This window comes from Neophocaena asiaeorientalis, unplaced genomic scaffold (genome assembly GCF_003031525.2).
Source record: "Neophocaena asiaeorientalis asiaeorientalis breed wild unplaced genomic scaffold, Neophocaena_asiaeorientalis_V1.1 scaffold15, whole genome shotgun sequence".
NCBI lineage: Eukaryota > Metazoa > Chordata > Mammalia > Artiodactyla > Phocoenidae > Neophocaena > Neophocaena asiaeorientalis.
In genome coordinates this window covers 10,260,749-10,281,146 of record NW_020185328.1, presented here as the reverse complement: position 1 = coordinate 10,281,146, position 20,398 = coordinate 10,260,749, and the positions used below count along the sequence as shown (strand labels likewise).

Genomic DNA, 20,398 nt, shown 5'->3' with positions numbered 1-20,398 from the left:
GCTTTTTGCCGAGTTTGGTAAATCACTAAAATATTTTACCCTCACCTTTTATTAGCGGAGACATATCTTTTAGCTTATAAATATTCCAGTTATATTCTTTTGTGCCTAGTACCTTTTGGTTAAAATAACTGACTTGGGAAGTCATTTAATCTTTCCGTTAAACCATGTGATCAGAACTTCATTGTAAATGTAATTGTAATGCTATTATTGTAAACTTACATGTTATAAAATACCTGATTTTCCTTTTTATATAATTATTTATAGAATAGATGTTCATATGTTGGCTGTGGTGAATCACAAGTAGATCATAGCACCATACATTCTCAGGTATGTATGTAGAAAAATTTCGGAGCACAGGCTCAGCGGCCATGGCTCACGGGCCCAGCCGCCCCACAGCACGTGGGATCCTCCCGGACCGGGGCACGAACCCGTGTCCCCTGCATCAGCAGGCGGACTCCCAACCACTGCGCCACCAGGGAAGCCCGCGCAAGACGTTTTTTAAAGAGAGCCTGAAGGAAAGGGAAAGCAAATACAACATTAAGTTGTAATTCAAAATTTTGTCCGTTTTTCTTTTTTTTTTTAATAAACGAGTTAAATCTTAACTTATAAAAAGGTGGGGAGGGGAATTGCTAAGATCAGTATTAGAAAGAGGTTGTAATTAAGAGAGTAGTGATTTAAGAAATGTACCTCCAGATGTATGGAGGTGGTAGCTGAAGATATTAGGATATGGAAGTTGAAGTCAAGAATAGAAGCCTAGGCTATGACAGGGCCTGACTGACTTCACGTCTCAACTCATATACCTTTTTCTCTACATCCTCCTTACTGGAGTCCCATTTCTACGTCACCCTGGTTGTTTGGTGCTTGTGTGTAATTCTGGCATGCTTCTTTTACAGATTAGATAGAGCTCCCATTCTAAACTATACATTTTCTTGAGAATGAGCTGTCTTGTTCATATTTATCTCTACAGCATTAACTGTTCTCAACCAGGGTTCTTCAAGAGAATTAATTAAGGCTCTCAGGCATCATGGTACATAGTTAATTTACTTCTCTTTGGTGCATCTAGAATGGTGGTACTCTGTACCATTCTTGGGAGAATTGAGAAAATAGTTACTCAGATCATTGTCTATAGGGCATTATTCTCTTGCAGAACTCTAGTTGAGAAAGGCTGGAGTTTCGTATATCCAAGATCATATTCACTATCGCTTGAGCTGTTTTGTGCTTTGATTCATGTCATTTATATTCTTTTGCCATTCTGATCTCCTGGAACAGTTAACTGTGCTATTGTCAATTTTCTTGTATTATAATTACTTGCTAACCGCAAAGCAGAGTCTTATAATAACTCTTGTGTTTATCTTTATAATGAATAGTGGTGAAAAATGACAATAGAATAACTTTTGGAGTAGGCTTAGATATTGTTACTATTCACTATGCATTAACAATTTATCTAAAAACTGGTTTTTTGGTGCTCCAGTTTAAATTTTCTCTTTTGAGTATATTGTTATTCATCAAAGGCCAGCAGTTTATCTTCTATGATCTTTTGAAAGGTTTTCAACTATAATTTTGACTCTTCTTCCCTCTCTCCTATGAAATTATACAGGAGACAAAGCATTATTTAACTGTGAACCTTACCACTCTTCGAGTATGGTGTTATGCTTGCAGCAAAGAAGTATTTTTGGATAGAAAATTAGGAACTCAGCCTTCATTACCTCATGTAAAACCACTTCACCAAACACAAGAAAATAGTGTCCAGGTAATAATCTAAATCTGTGTAATTAAAATATCAAATATTTTCAGGTAATAATTTCAGAATTTGTCATGTAGCTGAAATCTAAAAGAGCCCTACTTCACCTGTACTTTAAAAAATTTCCATAATGTGCCTCTTTTCCTCAAATGAAACACCGAAGCTGGCCTTTGTTCTTTTATAGAGTGATGGATTAGAGTGAAATTGAAGCCCACACCTGTCTGAAGATGGAAAAGCACCTGATGTGTTTTAAAAACTTAAAAAAACAGCTGGTTTAAATAATGTTTCTTTTTCTAGCCAGTCTGATTCTAGGAGAGGTGATGGGCCTTCTTTGATAGGCCCTAATTCAGCTCTCTTTTCCTCATTTCCCTCCCTGCTTCACCCCAATGTATATTACTGTAAACATTTTACTAATTTATTGAAAACCAGATAGAATATATTAAAGCTTAACATCAGTGTTTGGTTACAAAAGATGGGTAAGCTTGCAAAGATTGGTCACTTAATATTGAGACTTTTCTAGTCATATAGAAAATAGGAAAGGGAGGGACTTCCCTGGCCCTCCAGTGGATAAGACTCCACGCTTCCGCTGCAGGGCGCATGGGTTCGATCCCTAGTTGGGGAACTAAGATCCTGCCTGCCGTGCGGCGTGGCCAAAAAAAAAAAAAAAGAAAAAATAGGAAAAGGAATGAAAAAAATAAGAATAGTTGGCGTCCTATCATCATTTGGTCTGTATGGTTTAATTAACACATCAGTGAGTTTTTTCCTTCTGTGTTATAGAAATCACATTGTATTTCTATAATTGTGTTCTTTGATACCAATTCTTAAGATATTTTGTGTTGTATCTTTGTATCACATTCTGATGGTAGATATTTGTGATAGTAAATTTGCTTGCCTCACACATTATATAACTTCAAGTGACTATATTTTAGACAAGGTATACTTGTTGCATTTCTAGTTTCATAGTTGAATAACTCTAGTTTATAAATTACCATCATTACTGTTTCTCCTACTGATACCTATTTATCATTTAAAAACGTGTTTTTTGGTTTTCTTTTGAATGCCATGGTAGTTTGAAAATAAGTTTACCTGAACCTTCTAACACTATTAATAAAAATGTGATAATTAAAAGTTTAATCGCATGAGGAACTGATAACAATTTATAATAATCTAAAGAATAAGTACAAAAAAAAAAAAGAATAAGTACAGATAGTTCACAAAGAAGAAATACAAATTAAAACACATCGAGAAAATAATCATCACTGACTAAAGAAAAGTTAAAACAGCTATCTGCCATTTCTGCCCAAATAGATTATGATTGCAAACGCTTAGTGAATGCTGAATCCGGTTGAATAAGTATACTGATACTGTTCTGATAGCTTGTAAATAATTTTCTGGTGAGTTATATTTATAACACATAAAAGGCATGAATTTAATTTCATACAACTTCCTGATGATCCCATTGTTGAAGAAATTACTCAGAAGAAAAAGAAAGTTATTTGTACAGATTTTTTTTAGCAGTATAAAATTTACAGGCTGTTTGAGCCCAGTTCATCAGAACATTAATTATAGAATAACAGTATTGGAAACCATTCAAATGTCATTAAGATTTTTCAAACAGTTTTGTAGGAGGTAAGATTTTGAATGATTTTTTTTAAAGCTGCTCTACTTCTCTGTATTTCAATACACCAAAGTGAGAATATGGGGCCTACCCAACTATCTAGTATCTACAGATGCCAGGAAGGTAAAGTAAATGTATAAAGTGGGTGGGTATAAGTGCATATATGCATGCCTTGAAGAAGAGAAATAGGCTGTAATAAGTTGGAGAGCACGTGCTAAGTACATTCTGCTGTTCAGTTTCCTCCTCCCACTGATGGTTGCTAAATGGGTTCAGTGTACTTTGATCTTCTGCTATTAGAAGAGAACTTGCAGAATTTGATTTTTATGTGAGCTCACTCAATTTTTAAAATATTAGCTCAAAGTTTTGCTTTTGTTTTGTGTTTTGTCCTTTTTTTTTTAAAACAGTGTGGACTAGCATTTGACCAAGTCACCAGTTGCAACCTCTTGAGTTAATCCAATTCTTGGGAATTAATATTGGAATTTTAAAAAATATTTAAAACTATTTCATATGCATAAAAGGATGCAAAATAACTTTATTAACAAGTATCAGGAGAGATTGTAGAAGTCTACAGATAAGCTGCAAACAAATTAAAAAAAATTTTTGACCTAAGGATTTGTTCAAGCCTGCTATCTTTTCTGTTATCCAGGATTTTAAAATACCCAGTAACACAACATTAAAAACTCCTCTGGTTGCTGTATTTGATGATCTGGACATAGAAGTGGAAGAAGAAGATGAACTTAAGGCAAGAGGTAAAATAATTCTCCTGTATAACACTCCTTTGTATGCTACTGTCCATTTCTTTAGGAAATTGTATCATATGAATATTTCAAAATCTAGAGATGATCAGAAGATAATTACAAAAAAAATTTCTAGGAATCAGATTATCGGTTATGCTTTTTCAAAAAAATTATCAGTTTACATAATTAATCAGGGTGCATTTTTAAGTTCTACCTTTTTTTGTTTATTTATTGTATTATGCATCACTTGAAAATACCAAGGAAATATCCTTTTGTTTTTAATGATGCATGAGTGGAAGTAATGCTAGTTGGCAGTATGTGATTGTAATAAATCAATAAAGTAATTGTATTTAAAAAAAAGTTCTGAAATTTGACCTAGTAAAATTGTATCTGTGAAAAAGCAAACTGACAACTTTGATGCTTCCTTTCTCTGGCATCACTTTACTAAAGCCCACAGTTCTTAGTATAAACTATCTGTATAGTTTAGTACAGACTTTTCTGTTTTATAGTTGATGTAAGGGAATCTTAACCCTTTAAGGATATATTTAAATAATTTTCTGAAAATTAACACTTTGGTGTAAGTCTGACCTCTTTGAGTTATTCAAGTTGCTGTTTGTATTTCTATAATGTATTTTGTATTTCCTTAACATAGTTTGGGAACCATAATAATTACCTAGTTACATATTCAGCGAACACTCATAAAATTGAGTCATTGCATTATTGAATGATAACATAACTTATAATTTTTCCTAATAGGTCTTACAGGTTTGAAAAATATTGGAAATACTTGTTATATGAATGCAGCTTTGCAGGCTCTTTCCAATTGGTAAGTAGATAAATTAATTTTGTTAGTATAGTTTTTTAAAGTTACTCTTGGAGGACTTCCCTGCTGGTGCAGTGGTTAGGAATCCGCCTGCCAAGGCAGGGGACACAGGTTTGATCCCTGGTCTGGGAAGATCCCACATGCCACGGAGCAACTAAGCCCGCGCGCCACAACTACTGAGTCTGTGCACCACAACTACTGAGCCTGTGCTCCAGAGCCCACGAGCTACAACTACTGAGCCTGTGCACGTGCCGCAGCTACTGAAGCCTGCGAGCCCAGAGCCTGTGCTCCGCAACAAGAGAAGCCACCGCAATGAGAAGCCCACTCACTGCAACGAGAGAAAGCCTGCGCACAGCAACAAAGACCCAGTGTAGCCAAAAATAAATAAATAAAATAAAATTATGAAAAAAAAATAATAGAGTTACTCTTGGAGCAGAAAACCGTGCTGCTGTAGTACACTGAGAAAAAAGGAGTGAGAAAAGAAAAGAAAGAAATATACATTAATAGTAATATGGGAAAGAGGTGACAATTATATTCAATTCCCCTAGCCAACAGGATCCCATTAAATCCTTGCTGTACCTCTTCCCTCACCCCTCTCAACACATAGTGCTGCCTCCCCCCTTTTTCTGAAATGCCCCCACTTAAAAAATTATCTGGATTAACTAAAGCCTAAATGTGTAAATATTCCTGAAAAAGTTATTTCCTCTTTCTTGTTGAGTAACTCTTAAGGTAGAGTAGGCAGGAAACTGAGTTGGGACATAATCCATTGTTGTCCCAATGGGGTTGCTTTGATCGCGCCTGTAGTTTCCTAAGACTGCTGGTCCTGGCTCAGACCCTAGGTGGTTGTATGTCTTTGAGGAAGTTATTTGTTTTTACATCTAGAAAACAAGGAGCTTAAACTAATTAATTCCTCAAATCACTTTTAGTTCAGAGGTCCTAGGAAAATATTTTCTATTTTTCTGTAGGTGGAAAGTCTCTAATAAAGCAATTAGTTTTTTTTTTTTTAATTATAGTCCTGTAAAGTAGGTAGGTGCAGTATGGAATGCCCTGCAGACGATCACCCAGGGAAGAGATGAAAAGTCATAGGATCAAGTCCTGAGGAACCCTGATAGTTATATAGCTGGTAAGAGCAGAAAAAACAATAAAGAGGGAAAAGAGTTACCAGAGAGGTCAAGAAGAAAAGTAAAAAAGTGCATTACATTGGTCAAGACAAATGGGTGAACCACCTGTGACAAATGCTACTGAGGGGGAAATGAAAGGTGTTTACTGGATTTGGCAGCATTGAGGACTCTGATGTGGTGGGTCAAATCTGATTTGATGGATTGAGCAAGATAATGAAGGAAAGAATGTGAAGCTGTAAAAGAGAGCAGAGAAGTAACAGATACAGGGCTCTATGTGCTGTCAATTCATTGAATGACTAGAAGTCAATCAGTATTAAGCTGTGACTGCACGCTAACTTTTTTTTTTAACCTTTTTTTTTTTTAAACTAGCCCACCTTTGACACAGTTTTTTCTTGATTGTGGAGGACTAGCCCGAACAGATAAGAAACCAGCTATTTGTAAAAGTTATCTCAAACTGATGACAGAACTGTGGCATAAAAGCAGGTATGTACTTAATATGTTTATTTTCATTATTATATTTTTAAATGAATATCATAAATATTAAACATTTGCAGGTACATTTATAGGGCTGTAAAAAGGAGATTTGAGACATTCAGTTTTGGGCATGTTATATTTGAAAGTGAACATCCAAATGAAATATCTGGACTGGAGATAAAATGTTGAACTATTAAAGCTGCTGTTACTGACACTTTTGATTTTTAATTCAGGAGTAGGCATTCTCACAGTGCTAAAATCAGACCATAGAGGCATATATGAATGTTTATTTTTCTGCTTATCTTTATTTATTCTAAGTGTAGCATTAGAAAAATAATTGTTTGCTGTAATATTTTATATTAGAACTATTCAGAAAGTTGCATTTAATGGTTCCTAAGAACTGCCCAGCCTTTCTTCTAAGAAAACAATCACCAAAGCTTTCATGTACTTATATTCTTAAGTGCTTCAGTTTTCTTTGAGATATTTGACTCCCTACTAAAGAGTATCTCTTGAGTTAAAAATTTGTTATTACTGTCATTTCAGTATGCTAGGAAAAGATTGTTTTAATGAATTATTTTGGGATGTGAAGTTATATATCATTCACATTTCTAATATTCAAGAGACAGAATTCTCTCGTCATTTATCCCTATTGGGTATTACCCATTGCTGCCAAGGGTTCTAACGTTTCTAAGTTCCTTACTGCATAGCTAGAACTAACCCTTAACTGCTATGTTTAAGCTTCTTTGCCCTGCAACTATAAACTTAATATTCTTGGAAGTTTACTAAACTTCAGAAGTGTTATAGTACAGAATTTTAAGTGATTAAATCTTGCATCTGGTTTACTTTTCATTTTTGTTTTCATGAGTATTTGATGGCTGGTTTAAAATTTTTATTTAGATAGTGTACTAGATATACTTATCCCAGGAATTTTAAGTAATTAAAATATTATTTTAAGTAATTAGAAGTGTTTTTTGAAAAATCATATAGTAGAGCATAATCATTTCATTAGGGAGGAGAACAATAAATTACGTAGCTTAAATATAAAAAATAAGCTATTTTGATGAACCTGTGAAGCATAATATTAGGCAATTTTTTTGTTTGCTTTTCTCTTTTTTTTCTCACTGTTTTCTTTTTTAAATGAAGGGGCAATCTTTTTTTCTTTTTTTAAAAATTAATTCATCAATTTATTTATTTTTGGCTATGTTGGGTCTTCATTGCTGTGCGCGGGCTTTCTCTAGTTGTGGTGAGCAGGGGCTACTCTTTGTTGTGGTGCACTGGCTTCTCGTTGTGGTGGCTCCTCTTGTTGCGAAGCACAGGCTCTAGGTGCGCGGGCATCAGTAGTTGTGGCTCGTGGGCTGTAGAGTGCAGGCTCAGTAGTTGTGGCGCATGGGCTTAGTTGCTCCGCAGCATGTGGGATCTTCCCGGACCAGGGCTCAAACCCGTGTCCCCTGTATTGACAGGCAGATTCTTTAACCACTGTGCCACCAGGGAAGTCCCTGTATTTTTAAATTTCATTTTATTTTTTTATACAGCAGGTTCTTATTAGTTATCTATTTTATACATATTAGTGTATATATGTCAACCCCAATCTCCCAATTTGTCCCACCACCACCACACACGCCCTCTTTTTTAAAAAAATATTTATTTATTTTGTTTATTTGGCTGTGCTGGTTCTTAGTTGCGGCATGTGGGAGCTAGTTCCCTGACCAGGGATCAAACCTGGGTCCCCTGCATTGGGAGTGCAGAGTCTCAGCCACTGGACCACCAGGGAAGTCCCAGTATTGGGCAGTTTTGAATGATTCTTTTTATTTTTTTTTGCAGTACGCGGGCCTCTCACTGTTGTGGCCTCTCCCGTTGCGGAGCACAGGCTCTGGACGCGTAGGCTCAGCAGCCGTGGTTCACGGGCTTAGCTGCTCCGTGGCATGTGGGATCTTCCCAGACCAGGGCACGAATCCGTGTCCCCTGCATCGGCAGGCAGACTCTCAACCACTGCGCCACCAGGGAAGCCCTTGGATGATTTTCTGAAACACAAATACTTTTCAGTTTAACTCTTTGAATTTTTGATTGTTCGTTTCTTTTTTAAATTATTATTATTTATTTTTGGCTGTGTCGGGTCTTTATTGCTCACGCAGGCTTCTCTCTAGTTGTGACACACAGGCTCCAGAGTGTGCGGGCTCAGTAGTTGTACCACACAGACTCTTTAGTTGTGTTGCATGGGCTCCAGAGCACTTGGGCTCTGTAGTTGCAGCATGCGGGCTCTTTAGTTGTGGCACGTGGGCTCCTTAGTTTTGGAGCGTGGGCTTAGTTGCCCCACGGCATGTGGGATCTTAGTTCCCTGACCAGGGATCAAACCTGTGTCCCCTGCATTGGAAGGTGGATTTTCAACCACTGGACCATCAGGGAAGTCCCTGATTGCTCATTTCTAAAATAAAAACTAAAAATCACAGATTTCTTCCTAAAACTGTTCTCTTCCTCAGGCCAGGATTTGTTGTGCCTACTAATCTGTTTCAAGGAATTAAAACTGTAAATCCAACATTTCGGGGGTATTCTCAGCAGGTACGTCTTTATTGCTCTTTATTCATAATATTAATCTTTAATACATTTGCAGAATGCTATTATGCATTATGCTATTATATACTCATTTACTATTCTAAGAATAATAACCCCATATCATATTTTTGGCTTACATTTTTCCACTTTTCTCTTAATTTCATATTTTTCTAGAAATTTTAAATTTGGGGGTGTTTAAATATGTCAGTATATTCTAGCGCTTTTAGCTTTGAAAAGTTCCACATCCAGAGATAAATTTTACCTGTATTTTCTGATTTAATTAAAAAAAGTTCTTTAGACATGTGTCATTTATTTCACATTACAATATAATCCAAATTTAATTTTTCACAAACAGCTAACAAATTGTACGAAAGTACAGATTTAAGAATTTTCTTATCTGGTTTTAAAAGTTTCTTCTTTATTAATTTGATGCTTACATTAATGTATAATAAGGTCTGTTTCTGGGCTTTCTAATCTGTTTCATCGACCTGTAATTTTTTGGATTGACACCAATGGCAGTTTCAATTATTGTACTTTATATAATGTTTTTTCATGTTAATACCTGGTCCTCACATGTGTTTCTTTTTCAAAACAATACCTGTTCTCTGTTAACTTTTTCTGTTGCAAATTCCTGGATCACAGAGACTTGGTAGACATAAGTTGGGGCCTACGAATTTGTATTTTCAATAAACATTCTAGGTTGATCAAGGATTTTTGAGATATAGTGCAAAATTGGATAAAGCTTTAGTTTTAAGCCAAACTTATACTTGAATTTAGGATAGCTCTCTCAATTGTTATTGTCAGATGAGGCAAATCCTTACTCAAGTTTTTTAAAATAGCAGCAGTACTAAAGCTGACCTCCAGATCATCTTCAGTTTTTTGTTGCTGTTGTTTATTGTTTTTTTTAGTTTTAATTGAAATACATGTTCAGTTTTTTAATTACTTTTGTTTTATTTACATAACTTTTTAGAACTTAGTGCTTCCTATCCCTCCAATGCCTTATGTCTACAAAGTTGTATTTCCTTAGTATAATGCTACACATTTAGAAATCAGTTGCTAACCACATTTTGTATATTTTCTCATTTCTACATACATGTATTTTTTAATGAAATGGTAATATCTATGTTGCTTATATATTAGGATGCTCAAGAATTCCTTCGATGTTTAATGGATCTGCTTCATGAAGAACTGAAAGAACAGGTCATGGAAGTAGAAGAGGATCCTCAAACTATAATGACTGAGGAGACCATGGAGGAAGACAAGAGCCAGTCAGATGCAGATTTTCAGTCTTGTGAATCTTGTAGCAGCAGTGATAAAGCCGAAAATGAAAATGGGTCTAGAAGCTTTTCTGAAGATAATAATGAAACAACAATGTTAATTCAGGATGATGAAAACAATTCAGAAATGTCAAAAGATTGGCAAAAAGAGAAGATGTGCAATAAGATTAATAAAGTGAATTCTGAAGGAGAATTAGATAGAGACTCTGTGTCTGAAACAGTTGACTTGAACAATCAGGAAACTGTCAAAGTGCAAATACACAGCAGAGCTTCAGGTGACAATTTTTATAATTTTCAAATGATAGTGTTTCATTTTTAGACAAAGGGTGCAAGATGTGTTTTTATATATATATATATATATATACACACACACATATATACATATACATATATATATATAATTTTGTGTGGGTGTGTGGGTGTGTGTGTGTGTGTGTGGGTGGTACGTGGGCCTCTCACTGTTGTGGCCTCTCCCGTTGCGGAGCACAGGCTCTGGACGCGCAGGCTCAGCGGCCATGGCTCAGGGGCCCAGCCACTCCGCGGCATGTGGGATCTTCCCGGACCAGGGCACAAACCCATGTCCCCTGCATAGGCAGGTAGACTCTCAACCACTGCGCCACCAGGGAAGCCCCAAGATATGTTTATATTTAAGATGATATTTGTAATTTTACCATTTTCTGATTTGGGGGAGAGCGGAATTAGCCTGACATGTGACTTTAGAATACATTTCTAATTTACGTGTTAATGTTCACAGTTTATATTTAGCATAATAAAAATGAAATAGAATAATTAATAGCTTTAGCTTAATATTTTGTGTGTAGTATATGACATTATAGTTCAACCATACTAATTGAAAGAAAGAGGGTATTAAATAGATGTTACTTTTGGGCTTTCTGACTAGTAGAGTTTAGTACTATTTGCATGTGAGTGTTAAGTTAATGTCATTTAAAGCAGATTCAGTTGAGATCTGCAAAATAGCAAAATAATCCAAATTGTAGACTGTTAGATTTAGATTGCTGTCATTGGAGTCATATCAGCTATGAAATACTTGGTGTATGTTTGGCATAGGAGTTTAATTAACTATAATGAACCCTGTTACGATAGATTATACCATTATACATGTCATTGTTCCTGTGGGAAAGAGCAAGTGGCCAAATGAAAGATAGTTGAGCTAGGTTGCTTTGCATTTTACATTTATTTCTTCTAGGGTTAACTTGTGTTAGCTTAATGTGGTATTTAATTCTCCAAAGCACATCAAATTAAACCATCAGAGGTTCAGATTCTCTGACCTTAAAATAAGTGGCAGACAAGGAACATAAAAAATTTATCTTTTGTAATTACTGAAGAGTAGGAACTACTAAACAATTTACTTACGTTTTTGAACCCCACATTTTTTCTGGAGGAGAAGGATATTTCCTTAACCACAGGAATACTTGTGGTTCACCCATGTGCAGTGCATAAATGCCTTCTAGTCAGGAAAACGTGTTAGGCTCCTTGATTATACTGATGTTATGTTTAGAAGTTTAGATGTGGTTAGAAGTTGTTTAGTCAATAGGTATGTGAAATTTCAGTATTGAAAGACTTAGCCGTCTGCTGTCTAGCCTTTCCTCATCAAAAGCCTGATTAAGCCTGATTACTTGACCTACTGGTTCTTTATTGCTCCATAGCAAGTTTATTCTTACAATTAGTAACTAATTGATGACCTGGATCAGGGATCTGAGGTTTTACATTTTCTGATTGAAAAATGTGACAAAGACCGTATATGACATGCAAAACCTAAAATATTTACTATCTGGTCTGTTACAGGAATCATTTGCCAATCCCTGACCTAGATGATATTAACTTTATTCCCTTCTGAAAGGCTAGAGCGAGTCTCCTCCTCTTTCTTCCCCCAATATTATGCAGTCTGCTTTTAGTCATGGTTGGGATAATGAGAAATGCCTCTGTGACAGTAATAAAAGTCATTTATTTTGCATTATCTGGAAAAATCCCTGAAATCATTCTGTTTCAGGGTCTGTTATGTACAATTCTCTTTTGTTCACTCAAATACTTTTTGAGCAGTCCCTTGCCCTGGAATATATGTTATGTACTAGGAATCCAACAGCAAATCAAGATAGCTCTCATAGAGCTTGTATTTTCTTGATTCATAATTTAATTCCAAAAAAGGTGTTTTTTTCTGACAGAGGGTTTTATTTCCTTTTATAACAGAGTAAAATAATTTATAATTACTTTATGCCTAAATTTCTTGTTAGATTTTGCTTACTATGTCAGTTTGGGAGGATAATCTCTTTTTCTCCCATATAGTTTTAAAGCTTTCTAAAAAACTGCCCTAAATTGCTTTTGTTTTTTAAATACTAAGGACAAATATGATCCTCTTTGGCTTTATATTTCCACACTTATATTTGCACAGTTTCTGGATTGCCTACAACAGTAATGTGTTATAAACGTTAATTAGATTCCTAGGGGGAAAATCACTGTTAGTTTGCTTAGCAAGCCTAATGTCTATCAGGTGTTTTACCTGACATTTATTAATGTGAGTTGTGTTCAAAATCTCAGATGAAGATAGCTTTATTTGACAGGTGGAATAATTTTACTATTTAATGTAATAATACAAATTTTAAATATTACAGAATATATTACTGATGTCCATTTGAATGAGCTGTCTACATCACAGACCCTCCCATCAAGTGAAGGTGTTAACCCACGTTTATCAGCAAGCCCTCCGAAATCAGGCACTTTGTGGCCAGGATTGGCACCCACACACAAAAAAGGTAGAAGTTTCAGTTATTTAGGTTCCTTTGCTTTGATAGTTTAAAGTGTTAATTATGAAATATTATTCAAGCTTTTTAAATTGACAGCATAGTTTTACACAACCATGATTTAAAATTTTTGTGTGTGTGTGGCACAAATTTACATACAACAGAATTCACTCTTTTGGTGTAGGGGTCTGAGTTACAACATGTGCACAGATTGTTACCATCACCACAAACGGAATATAGAACAGCTCCAGTACCCCAAAGAATTCCCTTATACTACCAGACCCTCCCACTACTCCTCCCAAAGCCCCAGCCCTGTGAATCTGTTCTCTATTCCTATTGTTTTTCCTTTTGCAGAATGTCATATAAAGAGAATCATACAGACGTAGTCTTTTGAAACAGGCTGCTTTCACTTAGCGTAATGAATCTGAGATACAGTCATGTCGCAGGTCTGAATAGTTCTTTTTTATTACTGAGTAATATTTCATTGTGTGACTGTACTACTGTTTATTCATTCACTGACAAATACTTGAATTTGTTTCCAGTTTTTGGCAATTATGAATAATGTTGCTATAAACATTTATGTACTGGTTTCTGTATGAACATAAATTTTCATTTGTTTAGGGTAAACACCTGGATGTGGGGTTATTGGGTTTTATGTTAGTTTTATGCTTAATGTTGTATGAAATTGTTTTTCGGAGTGGCTGTATCATTTTGCTTTCCGACCAGCTATGTATGAGAGTTCCAGTATTATAAAATGTAAAACTGTAAAACTCTTATAAGAGTTTTCATGACCTTGTGTTAGAATTCTTTAAAAACATCAAAGACATCAAAAGCATGATCCGTAAAAGAAAAAAAATTAAAATCTTTCTTGGCAAAAGACACCATTAAGAGAATGAAAAGATAAGATTGGAAGAAAATATTTGCAAATTGCATAGCTGACAAAGGACTTGTATATAAAATATATAAAGAACTCTCAAAGCTTAATAGAATCCTTTCTTCAAATAAAGCCTTACTTGGGAGCAAAAACAAATAAGTAAAAGCAAAACTATTCTGGTTGAAGTCAAGATGGGAAGCTGAATACTTTCTATTTCATCATGGTTTCTCTTTGAGGTTTGTGTGTGTGTGTGTGTGTGTGTGTTTTCTTTAGGTAATGCGTTTGAATGGTATTTTGACAAATTTCTTCAGCATAGTAATTTTGCTGTTAAAAGATTTCAGAAAAAAATGCTAAAGGGACTACTTTGATTTCTAAAAAAATTTCTGTGCTTGTTTTTCAATCCTAGCTCAGTCTGCATCATCTCCAAAGAGAAAAAAACAGCACAAGAAATACCGGAGTGTTATTTCAGACATATTTGATGGAACAATCATTAGTTCAGTGCAGTGTCTGACTTGTGATAGGGTGAGTATGAAAGAAGTATAATACACAGGAAATTTCTGTCAAATGCTCTTTTTAAAAAAAAAAACCTGACAAAATGGTGTGAAAGTTTAATGTCTTTTCCTTGTTGTTGATGATTATACATGTATTTCTTGTGTTTGAAGAAATATAAATTGATTCTAGGAGTAGAACTTGTTTTTTGGAAGCAATAGTAACATACTGATTTAAGGATGGGTCTTGACCTGTCACTGAACAGGCATGCATTTAGCAGGAAGAATTAACTCAGTTCTTCATCTCTGGTCACATACAAAGGAGATATGTTGCTCAGCAACGAGAATTTGTAACACTTGCATATTCTCCCAAGGCTGATGAAATTAGTAGGAAACTGTTGTTATTCACAGGCACAGGGCTATGTATGTATCTTCTCCACTTGGTTGTATGGCTTATAAATATTTTCCCATGTTAAGTTTGGATTCAGATAATAAAAGTAGTATCAGGTTCATCAACAAGAGCGTGAATTAAAATCATCATGAGATTTTTAATAATACCTCTAAATTCCTGAGTTTCCTAGAGGTTTTCTTAAGAACAGTTTTACTTCAGTGCAGTGATGAATATAATTAAGATGAATGTAAAATGAACTATCTCAAAAAAAAAACCAAAAAAAACCCCAAAGTAAGTTTTCAGTTATTGTGTTAGAATTAAGTCAAATCTAAGGGTTTTCAATAGGGTTATCTTAATGTAGGCTATTTTGGTACCAGATATTTAAATGGAATTATCCTGAAATGTTTTCAGCTGTTTAGGTTTCGCATCTTGTTTTTTAAGCTATATTTAAAAACTATCACTAGACGTCATTTTCAAAAATAAATGTAGTAGTGCTTAACAGTCTGGAACTCAGGCTACAGTGGCTGTGTGTGAGATACTTCTCTTTACTGCAATGTCCTTGACTAATGGGGATGTTAGTAGTTACCTCATAAGGTTTATGTGAAGATTAAATTTAGAACAGCACCTGGTACAAAGCAATTTTGCTTTCGTTATTACTATTTTAGCTTTTTTTACTATATAAAAAGCAGTTTGCTTTTTTGTTTTTTTCTTATTATAATTTGCTTTGATCTTTGCCGTCTAAAATCTATCCTCAAATGTTTGTGCTGGATTATTTTCATCCCATTGTTAAAACACAAAACAATTTTAGGTGTCTGTAACCCTCGAGACCTTTCAAGATCTGTCCTTGCCGATTCCTGGCAAGGAAGACCTTGCTAAGCTGCATTCATCAAGTCATCCAACATCTATAGTCAAAGCAGGATCATGTGGCGAAGCATATGCTCCACAAGGGTGGATAGCTTTTTTCATGGAATATGTGAAGAGGTATGTATGTGTTTTCTTTGTATTAGTTGATTGTTAAAACTGCTGTTTCTGCTGTACTGGCAGAACATTTCCTTTCTTTTTTCTATCAATAATGTTTCAGGTTTGTTGTCTCATGTGTCCCTAGCTGGTTTTGGGGTCCAATAGTAACCTTGCAAGATTGTCTTGCTGCCTTCTTCGCCAGAGATGAACTAAAAGGTAAGAAATACGAAATAGTTTTCATCTATGGCTAAACTGTTGTGAGTGATCTAAAATACTAGTGGGACAAAATATAGAATGTATTCATAAAAGCTGAGTTTTTTTTTTAATTTATTTTTGGCTGTGTTGGGTCTTCCTTGCTGTGTGTGGGCTTTCTCTAGTTGCGTCGAGAGGGGGTTGCTCTTCTTTGCGGTGTGCGGGCTTCTCACTGTGGTGTCTTCTCTTGTTGCGGAGCACGGGCTGTAGGCGTGCGAGCTTCAGCAGTTGTGGCATGTGCACTCAGTAGTTGTGGCTTGCGGGCTCTAGAGTGCATGCAGGCTCAGTAGTTGTGGCGCACGGGCTTAGTTGCTCTGCGGCATGTGGGATCTTCCTGGACCAGGGCTCGAACCAGTGTCCACTGCATTGGCGGGCGGATACTTAACCACTGCGCCACCAGGGAAGCCCAAAGCTGAATTCTGAGGCAGCTCAAATAGTACTTGCCCATATTGCCATAGTGCCAGTATCTACCATGACAACATAAACACTATAAATAATATCCTGAAATAATTGATAAAAATTCCTATAGTACTAGACAATACGGTATATGAAGTGTCTAAAATCTCCTCTGGGATTGAAAAAAGAGAAAATTCAACCAAAATATAAAAAACTTACTTGTATATCTGGATTAGTCTGAATTTCTCCATAGTATTTAAGATCCAAGCCTTCACTATTTTTGTGTGTCCAGCACCTTGCTTGGACATATAACAAGCAGTCAGTAAATTTTGTTGAGTTAATAAGTGTACAGGATGTTATTTGAGATACGCCTTCAAGGTTGAAAAAAGAGCAGGTAAAGGGTGTTGTAGGTGTGGTAAACGTGCTGACTCGAGCAGAGACTAAAAAATGTGAGCCTTGTGTTACTGTTCTACTGGTTCAGCATTGCAAGCTCAAAGAATTGCAGAACCAAAAGAAAATAACTTGCTTTTAGTTTGAGAGGAATAACCAGATCTGTTCTGTTTTCAGGTGACAATATGTACAGTTGTGAAAAATGCAAAAAGTAAGTGTCATTGGCAATGCTTTCAATTGCATGTTTTGTACTTTAAATGGTATTTTTCTTGGTAATTTGAATTGGGCATGTAGGGTTAATTTTCCGTTTTATTTAGAAAAATATAAAGGCCAGTAAGCTTTGTCCTAGTAAAAAATGACTGGTTGTTCTGCAAAACAAATCTGAGGTTAAAAATTTAACAAATTTAATCGGCTTAGCTAAGATGTGACAGTGTATTTTAAGATATAAAATAAGTATGTAATTTTGCATAAAACATTTTCCAAATATGTTGTAAATATATACTAGGATATATAACATATATTTTTATTACATAGGTTAATTCTGTCATCATAAATAACACAATATTCTTTTCTGGCTTACCACCTTAACAGGCTAGATTTAGGAAGTGAAAGTGACTATAAAGGTACATAGTTTCAAGTTTGTGTAAAATTCAGAAAGGTTATACCATCTCTAATGTTACCTGCTGTATGAGGGCCGAATAAAGAAGACAGTTAAGAAAAGTATGATTTTATTTCTTTATATCTACTACTAGCTGCCTTTTTCTATCTTGTAATAAGTTTAGGCTTTTAAGGCTTCTTGTTGATGAGTTAGAAAAGAAAAGTAAATGGAGAATTGAAAGCAAATATGTCTGAGGTAGAGTGAACGGGAAAATTTTTCTGAGTCTCTCTGGTAGAAAAATAATGGCCTCCGAATAAGATCTATTAATAGAGTCTTCATAATACAAACTTCTGGCTTTTGTCAAAAACCCAGGGAAATGTTGATCTGCAGCTGTTGGTCTTCTTCATTACAAAAAGGAATAGTATATTGTTAGGTCAATAAGGAAGAAAAGCTGCTTTGCACTTTCTAGAAAAAAGTACACCTCTAGTGAATTGGAAAGTATTTATTATCAGTTTGTCCTTGAAGCCACAGCTGATAGCTGAAGACTGAGTTGGCCCAGAGGGGGAATCTTTCTTGGAAAAACAGTGCCAACTAGGAAAAAGATAATAGTGAAGATGGAAAAGAACTTGCATCTACCCCAGAATCCAGAGTAGAGATCTGTCAAGTATAAATTAATATTGATTATTGGGAATTCCCTGGCAGTCCAGTGGTTAGGACTCTGCACTTTCACTGCCGAGGGCCCAGGTTCCATCACTGGTTGGGGAACTAAGATCCTACAAGCCACGTGGTGTGGCCGAAAAAAAATTTTTTTTGATTATTAATAATAACCTCACTATTTTAAGTTATTTGTTTTCACATTTAGGAATAAAGGTTGTAATATATTGACCTGACCAACCAATTCTATAAAATTGGGATTTTATTTTACCCAGTTTTACGTGATACCTGAATGTTATAAAGGCATAGCCAGGCCATAGATAGTAGAAAATTTTCATCAAAGAATTATACAACTCTAAATTTTTATTACTGATGTCTTAATTTAAATAATTTTTTTACAATAAGGGGTTCCAGTGTTTTATTAGTATTTTTTTAATTGGTAGTGTATAATTCAGTAGTAAGCATTTTTAGTCTGATACCTTTATTTCTGCATTTTCTAAAAGATTTTGCTGTATATTTGAAAATACTAAAGGTTTTGTAGATTTGTATGGGAAACAGGTTTATTAAAATTGGTTTTCTCTTTTCACCCCTTAGATTGAGGAATGGAGTAAAGTTTTGTAAAGTACAAAAGTTTCCTGAGGTATGGGCTTTATCACAATTTAATTTATTTTATGTGATAGGTAAGGTATTAATATAACACAGTGTAGTAAATTCTTTAGCTTTGGTCGAAGAATGGAATGGTTCTATTGACCAGTGGCTGTGTATACCCTATTAAGATTATCCATTTTTTAAATATTGAGTTGCACACCAAGTAAAGTGCCCTTAGCAGTAAAACTGTGTTGAACACCGTTTAATCAGATACTGTAGGGTCTTGCAGGCATAAAGTGTAAAATTGGAGAAGCCAGTAGCTATGAACTTAGCAAGTACCATGTTTCATCATTTCCACATTTTAACGTCTCTGGAATCAGGTTATCAGAATTGCAGGGTAATGTTTAATCTTGACAATATGTATATTTAATAGACTCTTTTATGCAGCATATGAAACAGTAGAATTTTAAATAATCCTATGTTTCTCTTTTAAAAAGATTTTGTGCATCCATCTTAAAAGATTCAGACATGAACTGATGTTTTCCACCAAAATTAGTACCCATGTTTCATTTCCACTGGAAGGCCTGGATCTTCAGCCATTTCTTGCTAAAGATAGTCCAGCTCAAATTGTTACCTATGATCTTCTGTCAGTCATTTGTCACCATGGAACTGCAAGTAGTAAGTATCCAAGTTTGACATATGTTTTTAGATTTTAAAGAAAAGAAACATCTGAATTGATCTCTTAAACAAGACCCGATTGAACAAAAGAAAAAAGTATAAAAGTAGATTTTTATTAATTATTTTATTTTGGTTATTAAAAACATGTCAGAAATTTTAGGAAATTGAATAATTTTACTCTGAAGTTTAAAATACTGGAAATTATGTTTTATGTAAAGATAAATAATAAGGACTTAAACATGATTATTTTTACACTGGGTTTTTAAGATTACGTTCTCTGTCCTGATTTTCATTTCCTCAAGTGGTGGTGGTAAGGGTATCTACTGGAAAGAATACGAAGATAGTTCTTGCTATATCTTTTTATTACTGAAATTATTTAAATTTTTTCTGCTTAAATTCAGGTGGACACTATATTGCCTACTGCCGAAACAATTTAAATAATCTCTGGTATGAATTTGATGACCAAAGTGTCACTGAAGTTTCAGAATCTACTGTACAAAATGCAGAAGCTTATGTTCTCTTCTACAGGTGAGGAAATAACTCTCCTGGATAGGCTGTTTTGACAAATATGACAGAACATCTCATGTTGAGGTTAACAGTGACTTCTAAGACTTTCAAAGTGGATTTCTGAGTAAAGATTAGAAATCGCTTTACTCTCATTTCATTATGTGAGTAAAAGTGAAAGGTTGCATGCAGAATGATCTTTTGTTAAGAGAATGGTAAGTCATTTAGTTGAAGGGCAAAGGAATATATTTTGTTTTAGAAAGACTGGTTTTAATTTTAAAAATTAGGCACTGACAGTAGGAATTTTCTCCTAACATAGCTAATAAAGGAGGTATTGGACTTCCCTGGTGGTCCAGTGGTTAAGACTCCGCGCTTCCAATGCAGAGGGCATGGGTTCAATCCCTGGTCAGGGAAGTTCTGCATGCCACGCGGCATGGCCAAAATAAAAATTAAAAGAAAACAAAAGGTATTAATATAAAAATAAATCCTTGGTACCTTTTAGTATCTTCTAAAAGATTGTAATAA

The 20,398-nt window shown here is 35.0% G+C and overlaps 1 protein-coding gene across 3 annotated transcripts in view; it reads left to right on the top strand.

Annotated features, from left to right (window-relative positions):
- Positions 1–20,398, top strand: part of USP33 (ubiquitin specific peptidase 33) — a 62,020-nt gene that overhangs the window by 25,610 nt on the left and 16,012 nt on the right. For 2 of the 3 annotated variants that reach the window (XM_024734580.1, XM_024734581.1), the window contains exons 4-18: positions 265–327; positions 1,598–1,750; positions 4,006–4,108; positions 4,853–4,922; positions 6,410–6,523; positions 8,992–9,070; positions 10,205–10,616; positions 12,972–13,112; positions 14,381–14,496; positions 15,662–15,834; positions 15,959–16,029; positions 17,029–17,062; positions 18,698–18,743; positions 19,189–19,369; positions 19,771–19,897. In XM_024734580.1, coding sequence (XP_024590348.1) covers positions 265–327; positions 1,598–1,750; positions 4,006–4,108; positions 4,853–4,922; positions 6,410–6,523; positions 8,992–9,070; positions 10,205–10,616; positions 12,972–13,112; positions 14,381–14,496; positions 15,662–15,834; positions 15,959–16,029; positions 17,029–17,062; positions 18,698–18,743; positions 19,189–19,369; positions 19,771–19,897 — 1,883 coding nt within the window. Of the gene's footprint in view, positions 1–264; positions 328–1,597; positions 1,751–4,005; positions 4,109–4,852; positions 4,923–6,409; positions 6,524–8,991; positions 9,071–10,204; positions 10,617–12,971; positions 13,113–14,380; positions 14,497–15,661; positions 15,835–15,934; positions 16,030–17,028; positions 17,063–18,697; positions 18,744–19,188; positions 19,370–19,770; positions 19,898–20,398 lie in introns of all 3 variants that reach the window. The other variant, XM_024734578.1, reaches the window with a different exon arrangement.